Source organism: Balearica regulorum, chromosome 21 (genome assembly GCF_011004875.1).
Source record: "Balearica regulorum gibbericeps isolate bBalReg1 chromosome 21, bBalReg1.pri, whole genome shotgun sequence".
NCBI lineage: Eukaryota > Metazoa > Chordata > Aves > Gruiformes > Gruidae > Balearica > Balearica regulorum.
Genome location: NC_046204.1, coordinates 6014124 through 6029886, shown reverse-complemented (window position 1 = coordinate 6029886; position 15763 = coordinate 6014124). Strand labels below are relative to the sequence as shown.

General features: G+C 46.3%; 1 protein-coding gene across 2 annotated transcripts; it reads right to left on the bottom strand.

Annotated features, from left to right (window-relative positions):
- Positions 1-38: 38 nt before the first annotated feature.
- C21H1orf167 (chromosome 21 C1orf167 homolog) lies at positions 39-15710 on the bottom strand. 2 transcript variants are annotated; one of them, XM_075773546.1, is made up of 20 exons: positions 13625-15710; positions 13025-13068; positions 12217-12436; positions 11865-12040; positions 11279-11376; positions 10739-10925; positions 10119-10300; positions 9625-9811; positions 9227-9449; positions 8459-8640; positions 8198-8294; positions 7646-7788; positions 6944-7152; positions 6000-6144; positions 3418-3685; positions 2742-2850; positions 2261-2492; positions 2016-2151; positions 1152-1262; positions 39-424 (listed from the first exon to the last, which is right to left on the bottom strand). In XM_075773546.1, the coding sequence occupies exons 1-20, from the start codon at positions 14909-14911 to the stop codon at positions 365-367; spliced, it is 4296 nt and encodes a 1431-aa protein (XP_075629661.1). In that variant the 5' UTR covers positions 14912-15710; the 3' UTR covers positions 39-364. The 2 variants fall into 2 exon arrangements, with proteins under 2 accessions (XP_075629661.1, XP_075629662.1); XM_075773547.1 differs by lacking the exons at positions 12217-12436; positions 13625-15710 and having other exon boundaries at positions 13025-13071.
- Positions 15711-15763: the final 53 nt, after the last annotated feature.

Genomic DNA, 15763 nt, shown 5'->3' with positions numbered 1-15763 from the left:
TCCTGTCCAGGAAAAAAACACTGAGTAAAGGGAAAGCCTCTAAGGTGGGGTTTTGACCTTTAATCAGAATTCCAGCAAAATCAGGGTCCAGAGGGAAAGGGAATGCAACCTCACAGCAAAAGGTAATAACTTCTTAGTTTGTGCCTTTAGGGAGGTAGGATATGAGTCCTTTAAAGAGGACCTTTCACTAGGTACCATCTCTTCCTTGTTGTCCTTTGGCTATTGTGCTGCTGGCCTGCAGCACTGCTTTTATCACGTGAGCAGCATGTTGGCTTTCTTGAAAGGACCAGCTCTTTGTTGTGACAGCCAGCTGTATCCTCCACTGTCCTGAAATGAGCAGCAGCTGCAGGCAGGCCCCCACCATTCAGCAGTGTCCTTTGTCCTTGAGCTGGAACGCTGTTAGCTGGCGCCACCTTCCAAAGGCCTTAAATAGTAAAGTGGACACATCAAATACTCAGGTTACCCTTGAGGGGTTGCAGTCACCCTCACAGTACCCGTAAAACAAAGCTTTTCCTCTAGCAATGGCTATGCCAACTGCCTCACCATTCACTCAGAGCCTTTCCCTGTCTCCCCGATGTTCCTGTAGCCAGTAAGCAAAGCGCAGAGTACAAATCAACGTGAGAAAAGGAAGACCAATGCCTTCTCTGCCCTCTAATTTCAGCTCGTGCTCTCATCTCCTTAAAGGAGGACCTAATCCTGCACGGATCTTTGGGAGGCAGGCAGAGGAGCAAACTGGCTATTTGAGCTCTAAGGCTTTGCCTGCTCACTCAAATTTATAGCAATTTGCCTGCCCCTGGATGCAAGTCAGCACAGTCCTCCTGCACCAATGTGGAGCCTGTTTCTTCCCTGAGTGGGCTCTTGAGAGGCAGAGGATTAGTGGATTAACATCTCTGATAACAGTGGGGAAGGGGGCACACGTCAGGGAAATTGACTGCTGACACAAAGCTTTGAAAAACACCCAAAGATGAACCCATAGAAAGCTGGAAGCTATTTCCCTTTGTTATGGGTAAGTGACATGCCTTGATGTATTCAACTTCTCCCTAAGCAAGTGTTTTGTGCAGGGAGAGAGATACAGAGAACACCAGTTGTCCCTTTGGGGTGCTTTTTGATCCACTGAGATCCACAGAATTAAAGCAGTCATAAATGCTTACCTGAGACAGTAGGCTCCTTGCTTCCTCCTCCAAAAAATTCTGCACCACGCAGCTTTGCAAATGTCGTCGTCTCCACATCCTCCAGGCCTTTTCTATCAGCCACTGCTGATGCTGCCAGGAAAAGAGGCGGTGCACAGATTAGCTGGGCTCTGGCAGGCAAACTGCCTCGCTTCCCTCTAGTCCCACCTTGCTTCCAGTTGCTTTCCAGATTCCCTCCTGAATGACTTTGCATTGGTAACGAACGAAGCTGACTATTAACAAAGCTCATGCTGAACTACTGTCTCCTGTGGCTAAGTCACAGTACCCTGGGGAAAGGACAATGCCCCATCAGTCCTCCAGCACAGCTCCTCAGTGACTACGGATGCACTCACTATACATGCGTCATCTTGTCCCACAGGCAGGTCAGAGCACCGCTCACACAGCTAATACCCAAGAAGCCAGACAGAACGTGAGTCTGTTCCATAGGTGGCCAGGGCTTGAGCAGAAGGGGAGGCCTAAATGACAGCCCTTGGTAGGCTTTGAACACCAGAGGGATTTATCAGGAACACAGATAAAGTAACAGGTTGTAATATTTGTTGTGAACTTTTTGCACAGGCTACAGACAATCAATACAAATCATCCTGTCTCAGCTTCCCGTCTATAAGATGAGGCCAAGCACAACTAAATATATGGATATGCCAGACTGCCGTGTTGGCATTTCAGAAAGATGGAAAAAGCAGCCAACAGCAGCAAACCAGGATTTCTAGTGCACGCTGGTACTTGTTAAATCCCCAGGTCTCACCTCCCAGTATGTGAGGCTAAGCAGAGCAGGCTTGCCCAGTAACACCCAGCACTGCCACCCCGGTGGCAGTACTGGACACTCACCAACACCTGAGCCAGTATCACCACCCCACTGGCTTCTTTCCACTGATGCCAACCCCTTGCCAGGCACCGCAGTCTCCTCTCACGCTGGCACTGACGAAGTATCACTGTGTGATGCCACCACCTCAGATACTTCCTCCTATAGGCAAGAGGGGGAAGATAAGCTTTATCAGCCCAGCAGCCCTACAAGGGAGTCCTTCCCTGATGGCAGCAACAAGAGGAAGCCCAGAGCCGTCCACTCCACTTACCCAAGCCACGTCTCATCCCACTCCTCCAAGTCCACCTCTGCTTTGTTCTCCTGGACACTTGCATGTGCAGGAGAGGGTCCTACCACACTAGGTCTCTCAGCCAGGTGAGGGAGCAGCAGCCTTTCAGCCCTGTTTTGGTTTCTGTAGATCACCAGCCAGCGGTGAATGGCACTGGGAAAAAGCCCAAGAGGGACAGCTGGTGCTGAAGCTTTTTCTCTGCCTCTTCTGCTTTCTAGGAAAGAAAAGAATCATCACACAGGAGCTAACCTTGGACCTAAAGAGGGAGAGATAAGAGCTGCCATGAGCTCTTAGTCTTTTAGCTCCTGAACACAGAAGCAACCCACGGTCAGAGTTCGACTGCCATGAGCACCTACTCCACAGAGGAACCCCAGTCATCTGGCAAACACTACTCTCTTTCCCTCCTCACTCACACTCCCCACATGGCCTCATGAAAGGAAGAGAGGAGGGAGCATCTTCTTACTCATGGACCAAGACAGAGACATCTTCCTGCTCTTCCTAGCACCTATCAGGGTACTGCACAGCCGTGAGCACTGGGAAAAGGCAGCTGCTTTTGTCCAGTAGTTGCAGGCCTGCAAACAGAAATAACACAGCCAAGATAAACGCAACGCGCACAGACAGCACACACACAAATTAGCCTTAGAGATACATTTATGTTCATATCCCTGCAGGTAGTTTAATGTGCTAGGCCCCAGGATGGAAACTGCACAGATGAGATCCCAGCAGGACTGACTCAGCCCTTCCAAATCAATCGACCTCTTTGTGGTTTGCTAGCTGTGAGTCTTTTGAAAAAAGCTGCAACTCTGACAGCTCGCTCTGCTCTGCGGGGACAGTGATTATCCCATCTCATCTTTGAGCAGAGAGGAAGGAGTGCTCTCATCTCTCTGGTCAAAATGTCCCTGTTTCTTATTGCTGTGCTCCAGATGGTTGCTGCAATCAGTGCCAGATTATGGTGATGAAGTTGCGTGCACAGTCTGTGAAGAATTTCAAGGCAGGGGCTAAGCAGTCACCAAGAGTCAAACCTGGTTTTTATACAAGCCTTGTCACTGTATCTCAGTGCCTAGTGAGTCGCCAAGGTCTTCACAAGAGAATGGGTAGTTAAGAGTAACTGTCTCATAAGGACTTTCACTTTTTCTTACCTGTTTAACGGTAGCCACAGATCCTAGACGCAGGGCTTGCTGTCCTCTTGAGGCCAATCGCCAGCGGTGACAGGCTTTACCCTGAGAGGGTTCCTGCCACTTCTGGTTTCTCTCTCCTGGCACACGCCGTTCAGCTCTCAAGAATTTCACCCTCCACGCAGTAAAGCTCGCAACTAGGAGACGGTGCTCTGTGACCCTTTTAAAACAAGAGAGGGCTTCGTGCTGCCTCAGTCTACAAGCAGTGACCTGGGCCCAGGCGACAAGGCACCTGAAAAACAATACAAGCACAGGAAAGCAGCAGATGCCTAAAGTCACATTTCCATGTCAGCATTGAACAGGCTATAGACCAAATTCCACCTTCTCACCCCACCCTGCAGTGTCACACAAGTGGTCAAAGCAAGTGAAAGAGCATTCAGTGAGAAAAAAAGCCTGTTCCTATTATTCCTTCTGCATCAACATTTATATATCTCTCTCCATGTTATTTATTTTTCCAGTGCCCTGTCCTTGGGTGATGTAAGTTTAGACTCCGCACTACAGTTTCTTTCTGCTAAAATCTTGCCCTCATTTTACTTCGGATTCCCAGCACTGTCACCTCACAACTCCTCAAAGCCCAGGAGTATGTCTGCTTCTTTCTGGCCGTTTTAGCATCTCCTCCTCTTCAAAGGCCTCTGCAAACTGAATGTAATGTTATACTTTGTTTTCCTTTGCCTACAAAACAAATGCTTTTCCTAGGCTGCCCTGCCACTACACTTAGTGGATACCTCAAAAAAAGAGAAGGGAATTAAATTAGTCAGTCTTCAATCTCTTTCTGTGCCAGCAGCTGACCTTTAGGATGATGTTTGAGCAAGGCTTTTTCCTTATGGGATGAGAATAAGACTGCTGAAATCTCCTTCAGCATGGAACCCAGCAGACTCCTTAAGCCTGCTTGGTGCAGAACCAGGCTTGGATTTAAGACAGCACTTTGTTCTCAAGATTCAGATTTTAATTTTTTTCTTGGCTGTCACCAACTAAGGGCCTGCGTACATAGGATGTACAACTAAAATAATGCAACATCTTTACAGAGATGATTTTACTCCAAAAATATCAGTATTTACACAAGTTACTTTTAACGGCACTGTAAATCTGCACCCACAATAATCTCTCTGTATCTTGCAGGCTGATGCACAAGCCAGTCTTCCTCTGCTACCCCAGAAGCCAATCTGCTTTTAACTCCTGGCTTGTCCTTTTGGTTCCTTGCTCCACTTGGACTTTCATTATGCAAATCACCCCACCGCACCATAGGGCAGAGGTGTAAATATCCTCTGCCTGGCAGGCTTCTCTGAAGATCAAGAGAATCTATTGCAGGTTATCCTAGCATGAAAAATGCCCCCCTCAGAAGAGACAGGGCTCAGCCTGTGCCATATCCAGGTGAGAAATTAGAAGTACTCTTTCATCAAAGGAGAGCTCAGAAGGAAGATTGATGGTGGAGACACACTCTACAGAAAGGAGCAACATTAAGGACTTCTCCCAAACACATTTCCCACTAGGGTGCCACCACACAGATTGATTTGCAGAAGAAAATGCAATTGGGTGGGGTGAGCGCGGAACCTAAGCATCACAGCCACTATGGTTTTACTAGGGTTTTGTTGCTCTTTCCTCTGCAGATCTTTGTCTCCACTCCACTTTTGAACCTGCAGCTCAAAAGGAAATCTGCTAGAGCCAAACCTGCACTTCTCACGCCTTAAATGACTCCTTGGCATAAATAATCTCAATTCTTATCCTCCTGAATTATCTCAAAGAGAACAACCTAAGCAATTCCTGGTTCAATGCAGCTGGACACTTCAGTGTGTTTCAGGCAGACAGTAGTCTCACACAACATAAACCACAAAGAAAACAGATTTCAATGAGAAAGCTACTGAACAATAGCTAAGAGAGAAAAGAAGTTGTTAGTGATTGGCAGCAGGCACCTTGCTCCTTAGATTAAATTCTTGTGTTTTCCAGGATCTGCACCATAAGACTCAAAAACATACTACAGCTTCACCTATATTTAACTAACACCAAGATGAACTGAGAATCATGGTTCTCCCTTCACAGACTTCAATTAACATTGCTTTTCTGCAGCAGTTTATTGAACTCAATTTTTCATATTAGCTTAAATTCAAATCAACGTGTTGTGTCCAGAATCTAAAAGATTGAGGTTTGTAAAGATCAGATCTCTGCAAGACCTCTGCCCAGTATTCCCTTCCACAAATACCGAATCATTCCACTGGAAACAGGGCTTTCACTTTTTGAAACTACACAAATTTGTTTGCATGTCCCTTGCTTAGTTCACAAATACCACACTGCATAACTAAGACTGAACAGAAGTTCTGGAAAGAAACGAAGTTTTGAGTGAGAAGAACAAGATGGGGAGTGTAAGTCTATGGCTAACAGACCCCTTAATGTAGGATCACCCCCAGGGAAGCACTCCTACAGAACCTTAATTTACATACAAGTTAGCTGTACTTTCAAACCCACGCTCTGAATACACTGGATTCTCTGCTACATAAATTGCTCTTCACTCAAAGCTTCCCTTGGAAATGCTTTGAGGGCAGGAAACAAACCTGTGCAGGAGAAGACGTTCCCAGAATAAAGCAGCATATTTCTGCTTCCTTGTTTGGCAATACCATGTCTGCAGGACCAACCTCTTCTTCTCTTGGCAGCTGTGCTGAGCCCATCGCTGCTGCAGCTCTCTCAAGGCACGCTTCCCTGTGAGAGAACACAAGAGCTTGCTGAGCCGTGCCCAATGAATTTTTTTCCATCGCAAAGTCCAGACAAGAGCAGAGAATACATCTGCTGCAAATACCAAATGGGACTAGACCTGTTCTAAAATTTCCTGTCCCCTCTTTAGCAGCTGAAGAGACTTTTCAATTCACCTTGTAGTTTTTGTCTGTAAGGCAGTCAGACTTTTTTTTTTTTTTTTAACCCTGCCCTTTCCCAAGCAAGCGATCACAGATCAAATCATTTCTACTCTCATCTGCAAGACAGTTTTCCATCAAAAACTGGGAGTGTTCCTTCCCTGCCACAATATAAGTACTCAGCACTTAAAGCACTTGGAATCCCTTGAGGGACAGGATCAGGACTGTTAGGCAGCCCCAAAAGATACACCCTGTTCCCACTGAAGCAAAGCCTGACTCTTGGGTCTGAGGAGACATGTTCAAGCTTGGAATGCTGCATCTGAACTCCATTTAACTCCCCAGCTGCTAAAATGCCCTGCTTGAAAACTCCTTTGGTAGTGCAGGTAAAGCAAGATCCACTCCTTTTCCAATCAGCTACCAAAGGAGCATTTCCCCTAGAATAAAGCACTACAAAACAGAGGGCAGATGTCCTGCTTGTAACCATGTGAAGGCAGTGACACGGGCACTTACTGACCCCTGGACTAGTATGCGCCATTCCAGAGGAGCAGTGCACAGAGTTACAACCCGAAGCAGGACTTTCTCTATCCCAACCATTCCCACAGCATCCCTCTCCTACAGACACAAGTGCTGCTATAGGATGGGTGACTCACTTTGCCAGCAGGAATGCCAACGCCACAGAGCATCAGCAGTCATCTGGTAAATGTGACACCTGAATCTCTGGTCAGCTTCCACTTTCTGGGACAGTCTCTTCTTCCAGAGGCTGAAAGCCATCTGGCAACAATGAACTCGATGTTTTAGGGCTGCTGCTGCTTTTCGGTTCTTATTTTCCGCAACCCAGAGGTGCCAGCTGAGAATGGCTCTGAGAAAGACAAAGCTCATTGGACCAACTGTAGGAACAACTCACACATATTCACAGCCTTCTAACTGAAAATTTAACAATAAACGTACACAAGGGAGTTTAGGAAATACATCTGATCTGTTAACATCCTCTCCCCATTAAATGTCAAGGGAAATGATGGACAGGGCAAGTTGTTGCAAGTAGGGTGTTCTGTCGTGGCTGTTCCAAGCCCGTGGTTCTTTTCAACTTCCACATGAGCAGAGACCGAGGCCAGTTCAGTGGACAGGAAGTCACCAGGGCTTATTATCAGCAGTGCAGGGTTTGCTCTAATTTGTGAGGCATCCCATCAAACCAGAATGACTATGTTCAGATATAACAATTTTGAAGCAGGCAAAAACCAAAATAATGGGCTGCAAAACTCCCACTAAAGACAGAAAAAGATAGCTAGAGGAAGAATTTTTTTTAAAAGCAAGCGTAGAGCTCTCAGACAGCTTTAGGAAGGCACAATACCTACCGAGACAGCTGAACAAGCCTGCAGTACTGCTGGGCCTTTACAAGTTGCTGAGTCCTAGCAGCCCAGACAATGAAGTACCTCTGCAGGCAGCATTTCTCTGCTTGGTGCCAGCAACTCTTCACCTCCCTGTCAGAACTGCAGTCCTGTAATCCAGAAAAGCAAAAAAGGACCTTGAACAGCTGCTGTAACGCAGTCACTCCACGCAGCTCAGCCCTTTCTCCTTGCCACTGACTTCTGTGATTGCTTAACTAACTCCCTGTTGCTAACCCACACACACCACATGAACACCCAGATATGAGGGTCTAACACAATGTTTTCAAATCCTTGACACATGGCCAATTTCCAACTCAGCTGACAAATGGTAGGGAAGAGTTACCCTGAAAAATGCCTCAATCTCCCAAACCTTCTGTCTGAGAGAGGAGAAAGAACAAAGAGAGAACAGCAGTGAGACCTTCCATATGCTGATATGGAAACCCAAACACTCTTCACTAAATTGGGCTATGCAGAAAACACTTGTATGTTTACATGCATCACACCACTTTTCAGCCTTACCTCTTCCCACGTAGAGTAACTGGTGAGAGGCTGGACATTATTGTCTGGACTCTGCAGTGCCAAAGACTGGAACTGACTTCCCACAAACCAATTTCTTCTGCGAGACAAAAGTATCGGGGAAAAGGGAAAGAAAGAAGAGGGTAAAGTATCTGGAAGGATGGTGTGAGGTGACATGAGGGACTATCCAGAAGGAAGGCATTCAGACAGATCAAACAAGGGGCCACTGCTACCAGATTCCCAAGGAATCACTCTCCAACTCACCCAGATCCAGTACTCCGTGGAGGAAAGGACGCCTGCAAATACAGCTCCCCACCCAGCTCAGCTGGCAGCTCTGCGCATTGGTGTAGTTGCAGGAAAGAACTGTAATACGGCATGTGTGTGACATCCTCAGCAGTCAGAAGAGAGGAGAAGCTCTGATGGCTGCTGTCACTAAAACTGTATTCCTGCAGGTACAGAGGGAAGAACATGCTGTGAGTTAAGTGTCCTCGCAATGGAATCACTCAACTAGCAGTTCCAACCATGCCATTTACTTTTCTTTTTGGCAAGGATTCAGGGAAATCCAGTCTGCATCCAAAGGAACTGCAGGCTAGGAAGTACAGCTCTGGAGTGCAAACGTATAAGTGATGGGAAAATTATTTCTATACTAGTTATTTCTACACTGCATAGTTGTACAGTTATTTCTATACTGAGAAAAGGGGAAATGGGCTATGCACTTTCTCAGTGACGAGGCTCTTTGTACCTCATCCCTTCTACCTTGCAGCCACAAACAGTGGCAGGCACACAAGAGAACCTCACTAGCTCAGCACCTCCCCATATCACTAAACGATGAACCAGGAAGGGCACAGAGAGAAGTGACTTTATGATTTTGATTACATTTAAACTCCAGAACCCTACAGGCTCAATGCTCTTCAGGCCTAAATACTAAGCAGAGTTTGCTGATGACAATATCCTGTCGAAGCAGAAATTTTCCCCCAAAATCCCAGCAATTTAATACCTCAGAGCAGTCTGGATGTATCAAGACCTCCTCACCTTTTCCAATGAGCTTTGAGAGGCCAGAGTAGCCGGAGCACTGCTGTCAAAGCCAGAAGATGTTGAGAGTTCCTCAGAAAACAGCATGGTAAGAGGTTCCTCACAGACAGTCCTGTGCGAGTGCTTACAACTTTGTTCAATTGTCTTCAGCATGAAACACTTTTGGTGCCATAATTTCAGAGCTTTTCTGACTCTACACTGCTCCAAAGCCTGAGAGAAAGAACTGAGAAAGAAGATATTGAGATGGCAAAGTGACTGAAAAGGGATACCAGAAGGGGACACTAGTACAGACATGACGGATGATAGATGGTAAAAGGGGTTCTTCTACGAGGACCAGAAAGTCAAGTGGACACTACTACTGAGGGCAGGACTCCAGGAACTGGCTGCTCTTCACTCACTCAGCTCTATGATGCTCGCACAGCCTTGCTTTCCACAGCAGATACACTCTCTGGAGCTTCACCTTTTGGCAGAAGTCATCAAGACAGAAGCCTGTTTTCTCAGGAAACCATCTCTCTACAGTCCACAACGGCTGATCTTCATGCCTCTCTGTTGCAGTCTTGTCAGCTACTGAGCTTATACCTGGTCCTTAACCAGTTACGGAGTGACAAGAGACAATGTTTGTCAGAAGGCATTCCTAAGAAACTCAGCCCAGCCCTCAAACTGCTTGTTTTCAGCATGGTTTAAGACTTTCTGGTAGGTTTATGAAGCAGAGCAACATATCTCCCTGTAGCTTCACTGATATGTCCAGAGCAACTAGTACTCTGCCCACTCTGATTTGTTAATACCATGTATCATCTGAGCTGTTTTCAGCTGGTTTTCACCATACAAGAAGAGGGGGAAGGAGCCTAAACACCTCCCGTCTTAGAATCCACACAGACTCTAAGATGCTCACCATAATGCTGCCTCCATTGTAGAAGGAAGAAGTTCACCATTGCTTGCTTATTGCCTTCTCTGACCTGCAGCATCTGAACCCACTGCTGGAAGTATTTCCTCAGTGATACTGCTTTGAGATGGGCCAGGTTGCACCTGTGAAGCGCCTTCTGCTCAACAGTCTCCTTCCATGCACTGAAGTACCTGAGAAAACCAAAGGAAAATAAAACCACACGGAAAACCATGTGACAAGTGTACAAGCTTGTGTGTCTCTTCCTGAGACTGGGTTTAGGTCAGGAGAGACAGAAGCTGTCATCTTCTGAGCCTCTAGTCATTTATTTCATTAAAAAGCTACTGTCCTGCTTATAGCACAGCAGGTGCTCTTGGGTTTGATCTTTCAGCACATCAAAGGTCAGGACCAAAAAGCTTTGGCAGTGCACAGGAGACAAGTCATAACATCTCTGGCCACAGTAGTTAATTTTCATGTTTCTATCCCTACTTTCACCTTTATTAACACCTAAAACAAATGAATAGATGGCTTTAAGATGGAACACCACATCATTATCAGTGTTGGTTCTGCCATTCCTTTGACTTTCGCAGGGAACAGACTCTTCACATGAAAAACAGACCTCATTAACCTACCGGAAGACGAAGTTTCTTTGGATCCGAGTTGTCAGTACTAAAATCCGTTCCATTTCCAAGCATCGGGAACGCCACACCCAGAAAGCATTTTGCAACCGCTTCTTTTCCAGCAGAGCACGGGCTTCCAAAAGCCTGGCTTCCTCTCTGCTCAGCAGCTCCTTCTGCAGGCGCCACAGTCTGAAAGCTGCTATGTTACAGGGCAGGAAGAGATTGATGGGAAGAAAAATAACTTAGAAGAACTTCAAAAAACTTAAGTGTCATACAGCAAACATCCCCTGGCTGAACTCCAGCTGTCTCAGAAAGGGCACTTAAGGGACACAGCTCACAGTGCTGGAGCAATAGCATCTGCTGCAGCTGAATTAATACAAGGAACAAGGCAAAAGGTGTATAACACGGTGAGTGGGCCACCCTCCACCATCACAGATACCGGCCCAGCTATTTGCAGGATCAGGTCAAAGCAACAACTAGACACAAACCAAGAAATATGGTGAAACAGCAATTACCTCCAAGCTTTTCGAAGGCTACGGAATGTGTGCTTACCAGCTAGCCGTCTCATATCTCTGATAGCTTGAGCTCTCCAGAAGAACTCATCTCCTCTCTGCTTACGATGAAGCTGTGTCCACAGTTCTCCCTCCACCCTGAAAGCGTCAAAAGCATGCTTTAATATCCATCTGACAAAAGAGGCACTCACAGAACAGAATCCAGAGCCTTCCTTCTCCCTAGATAGCTCTCTTTTTGTCTAGACTTGTACTTCTGCCTTCAGAATCAGAAGGCACAACAAAAGGTTTTTCTTTTGACACCTCTACTGTCCTGCTAGAGACTGTAGTATTGCCTCACTCCAATCTCATTTTACGTCTGTATCACATATGCAGGTGATAGCTGAACTCAAGAAATAGTACAAGAGTATTTCTGTCAGACACTCAAACCAGACTGAAAACACTAGTGCACAGAAGCTCTGAAATGGATTATTTAGTTCTTAAAACTAAATTACTAATTCTTGCAGTGCTTATCTGCAGCAATACATCCAAGCACCTGGAAACAAGTTTCCCCACTATTTCCGAAAAATTTCTCCCTTTGTAAATCTCCGCTTGTCCAAGAAAACAGAAAGACAATGCTCTCAGCTTACCTACAAGCCTGCTCAGCTTCCTTTGAGTATCCTACTGTAAGCTGGTGCTGAGCTGAGGTTGTCATAGTTGCTAATCTTCCTACTCCAAAAAACCCCACTGATGAACTTTGGGTATAAGAATGTGGCTCAGGCTGCGGAGCTTGCTTCTTGCTCTGTTTTGTCACAGCTTCCTTCCACTGAAGGAGAAGACACATGATTAGAACAAACTGCAGGCAGAGTATCAGGGTCCACATCAGTGAATTTCACACCAGGTACCCCTTCCTCCTCCCTATCCAAAATGGATTTCTGCCTTCTCTGACTGCACAACAGAAAATTCATGGCACCACTTCTACTGTCCCTAGCCCATCCTCACCCTATGGAAGCTGACAGCTAGCAGACCCGAGGCGTGTCTCTGCTGGGCTACCTCCAGCTGCATCCTCCTCTGGCGCACAGCCCACTGCAAAGCATCAAGACCCTTCCGAAGCAGTTGCTGTCTGTAAAGCTGCCTGGCTGCAGCCCTTTTCCAGAGGATGTGTCCCCTCCATGCTTGGAAACACCTAGTTAGCATTTGTCTGTCACACAAGTGCTGGAAACTTAAAGAGAAAAAACAAAAGTAAGCTCCAGTTAACAGAAAGGAAAGTTAAACACAGCCAGGAGGTGGCAATCAGAGTTCAGCCATCAAGCTGAAAAGAGGTATTTCAAATCCTTCTCTCAAAGAATGAAAGACCTGCAGCCTCACACCAAATTACAGTATCACTGTTGCTAAATTGGTAGCAAATGTCATACACATCTTATCCACAGATCACAAATTTGAATCCCATCTCATGGATAAGCCTAGTTTTTGATCTTCGCTAACTCTGCAGTGAGCATCCTGAAATTTGCTGCACCGAAGAGTAGCATATATGGTACCAATGCTTTTTCATTGCTAGCAACAACCAAGGTTGAATTTAGAAGCTAGAATTTAAAAGACACATAAATTATTTTTTAGAGCATGCTCCATTCTAGATGGCAATCCTTTGAAAAGAAATGGATGCAACCCCTGAACCAACCATGGCAGAATAATGTAGGTTAAGTCCTAAAACCAAACGTTCCCAGGAACCTAGCTCCTCATCCACTTTTCAGCAGTTTTCCTCCCCTGTTGACTACCAGCACACTCACACATAAACACAGAGTCTTTTTACCTTTGCTCATTCACCTTCAATGACCAGAAGCTGTTCTCTGAGACCTGCAGACAAAAGACAGTAACTCACATAATTATTCACACTACTCTGTTGGAGAATTTGTCTGTGTCCAGCATGGCAAGTCCTTTTGGATGGACACTAGAACAGTGCTGCCTCAGGGTAGTGTATTACATCAGATGGCTTTAATGCTGCCCCCAGCATTGCTCTGTGAATACTCTCACATACTTCAGACGTGAAAAGCACAACAGTGAAATCTCAGGGCCCTGCAACTATGCACAAAGTAAAAAGCAGTTTAATGCTTTCCCTCTGCATGCAGATCCAGAGAATATAAACAGGTGTTTACATTCCCAAGAACCAACAATTTAACAAGCTAGTTCTTGGGAAGAAGAATGTGAGACAGAAAGATACATGTGTTGGGATGGAGCAGGACCATAGGAGAGGACATTCAGGCCATTCAGTGACAGAAAAAACTATAGGACAAGCATCCCCATCACTGTTGTACCTCAACTCTGCACCTCTAGCAAAAAGCAGAAACAAGCACAAGTAATATCTGTGAACAGGGATGCCACACAGTGAGCACACCCTCACCTCTCTGGACACAGTTTCCTGCGTCTGGCTCCCTTCTTCACAGCACTGCGGTTCTTCGGCACTCCTCTCCACAGAAGGTTCTTCAGACTGGCCGAGATTGGCATCAGCCTCCCAATTCCCCCAGCTGCTTTGATGGGAGTATTTGTTTCTCCTTCCTTCTCTGCTCACATTCATACAATCTATGCCAGAATATTCCCCAAAGCCCTCTTCAACCTGAATACTGAAAGGGCTGGACTGGCTGCTGCCCACCACGGCCATTCTTCTGGCTGCTCGTGATCTGGAGTCACATACCTCTTCTGACTCTTTGCTGGACTTAACATGAGGTTCAGAGTTCTTGACTTCTACAGATTTAATACTAAGCTGCTGGACTGGTCTAAACTCTTTATCTCCAGGAGGAGAAGTGACTCTCACACACACTTCCCTTGGAGTCCCATACATGGCTACACCAACATTCATCTGAGCCCCCCCCAAATCTGTCTCCAGTGACACCTGCAGACCCTCTGGATACAGACTGGCTGGAAAGTCTTCCTTCCAAGATACAGCACGTGGGGATGCCCCATGAGATATCTCTTCTCCTTTAAGAACCTTTTCAGGGGAATGACTTTTTGTGTGAACATCATGACTACCAGTTTCCAGAGTTGGCTTTGCCTGGCACTGGCATCTGAAGTAAGGGGAGCACTTGTAGGAGGAATCTGCTTCTGTATCCACTGGCCTGCCAGAGCCCACCCCAGAAGCAAGGGTTTCTGGCTGGATGTCACCTGAAATTTTCGTTCTCCAGGTGTTTGCATCAATGTATCTGTATCTGTGAGAGATGGAGAGAGGTTCTGCACGACTGAAGTCCCTTGTCACTGCACTAAGGCTCCAGTCTTTAGCAAATGGGACACCCCATTTCAATCTTGCCTGAGCAGCATTGGTCTTTACTCCAGCTAGCTGTTCTCCTGCGCTCAGGATACTAGGAGCCAAATCATCAGGAGCAAAGCACAAACTGCCACTGACTGGAGAAGACTTGGGCTCCAGAGGGAAGGAGCCCCATATCCCCATCAAAGCACTTTCTTGCTTAAGCCTCTGGATTGAACAGTACAAGCTAGCAGAAATCTGTGAGGATTGCAAAAGTGACTGAAGTGACTCCAAACTAGATGGATCTAGATCCCCCAAGGTCAGGGCTGAACTACCACAAGCATTCACGCCTTCACTAGAGCTCCGTGAAGAGGGACACACCACTAATTCATGCCTAAGAGGGGAATCTACAGTACGAGATGACAAACGTGCATTGAGCAGCAAAGGATTCACAGGATCCATACAAGAAGCAGCAGGAGGCTGATGCTGTTGTTTTTCCACTGGATAGTCACTATTCTTGTTCCTACTTTCTAAACAGTGACGGTGAGCAGTGTGTATGGAGCAGCTACCAGCTGCCTTTGCTTTCTGATGGTGTCGTTGAGGAAAGTCAATACTCTTGTTTCTTCTCCCTTCTAAACTATAAGCCTCAAGGCGTGAGTGTCTCTGAGGGAGATTCACAGCAGGGAGCCCTGGCAAAGCAAGATGGGGAATCCTATCAGCCACACACTTAGAGCTGTGCTGCTGCTGCAGCCTAGAGCAGAGATTATTCTGCTGCAGGAAGCAGGAACTGGAGATCTCACTGGTGGTGTCCCGGAATGGCTGAGAAGGGCAGGAAAGATTAGTCTGTCTCAGAGTGGGATGTCTCTTCCCAGCTGACAAAGGTGCGGTACGCAGCTGGCCTTGTTCTGCTTTCTGGCTGAGAGTTACACTGAATGCCGCAGCCTCAAGCCAGCGATGAGAAACATCTACTTGACTTCTAGTGCCCAAATACAGATCAACATTCACGTTCTTCTGAATGTTTCTTTGCTATGAAGAAAAATAAGAAGAAATATAAGCAAAGGAGCATGCATATTTCTCATCACATCTTCCCTAGTTTGCCAAAGGCTTTGGGTACTTTCCTTACAAATTTCTTCTCTTCAATCCACCAGCTTCAGTCCTGAAAGTATTACAGACACTACTCTCTTCCTGTTTCTCAGCAGACAATCACGTCTGGCAGAGCAGGAATGATTGAAGGGGACAGATTCAGTTCTCAACAGAAAACCTGGAAAACAAAGACTTCCAGCATTATGCCTCAAAAAGAACTTGTTGCTAGCA

What these genes read in the sequence shown, in the direction of transcription:
- C21H1orf167 (XM_075773546.1), bottom strand. Translation starts at nt 14,911, where the DNA reads ATGGATCCTGTGAATCCTTTGCTGCTCAATGCACGTTTGTCATCTCGT. An exon ending in GGAGCCAGACGCAGGAAACT is followed by an intron (nt 13,069 to 13,624) that starts GTGTCCAGAGAG and finishes TTTTGTCTGCAG; the next exon opens with GTCTCAGAGAACAGCTTCTG. An exon ending in TGCGAGCATCATAGAGCTGA is followed by an intron (nt 9,450 to 9,624) that starts GTGAGTGAAGAG and finishes CTTCTTTCTCAG; the next exon opens with TTCTTTCTCTCAGGCTTTGG.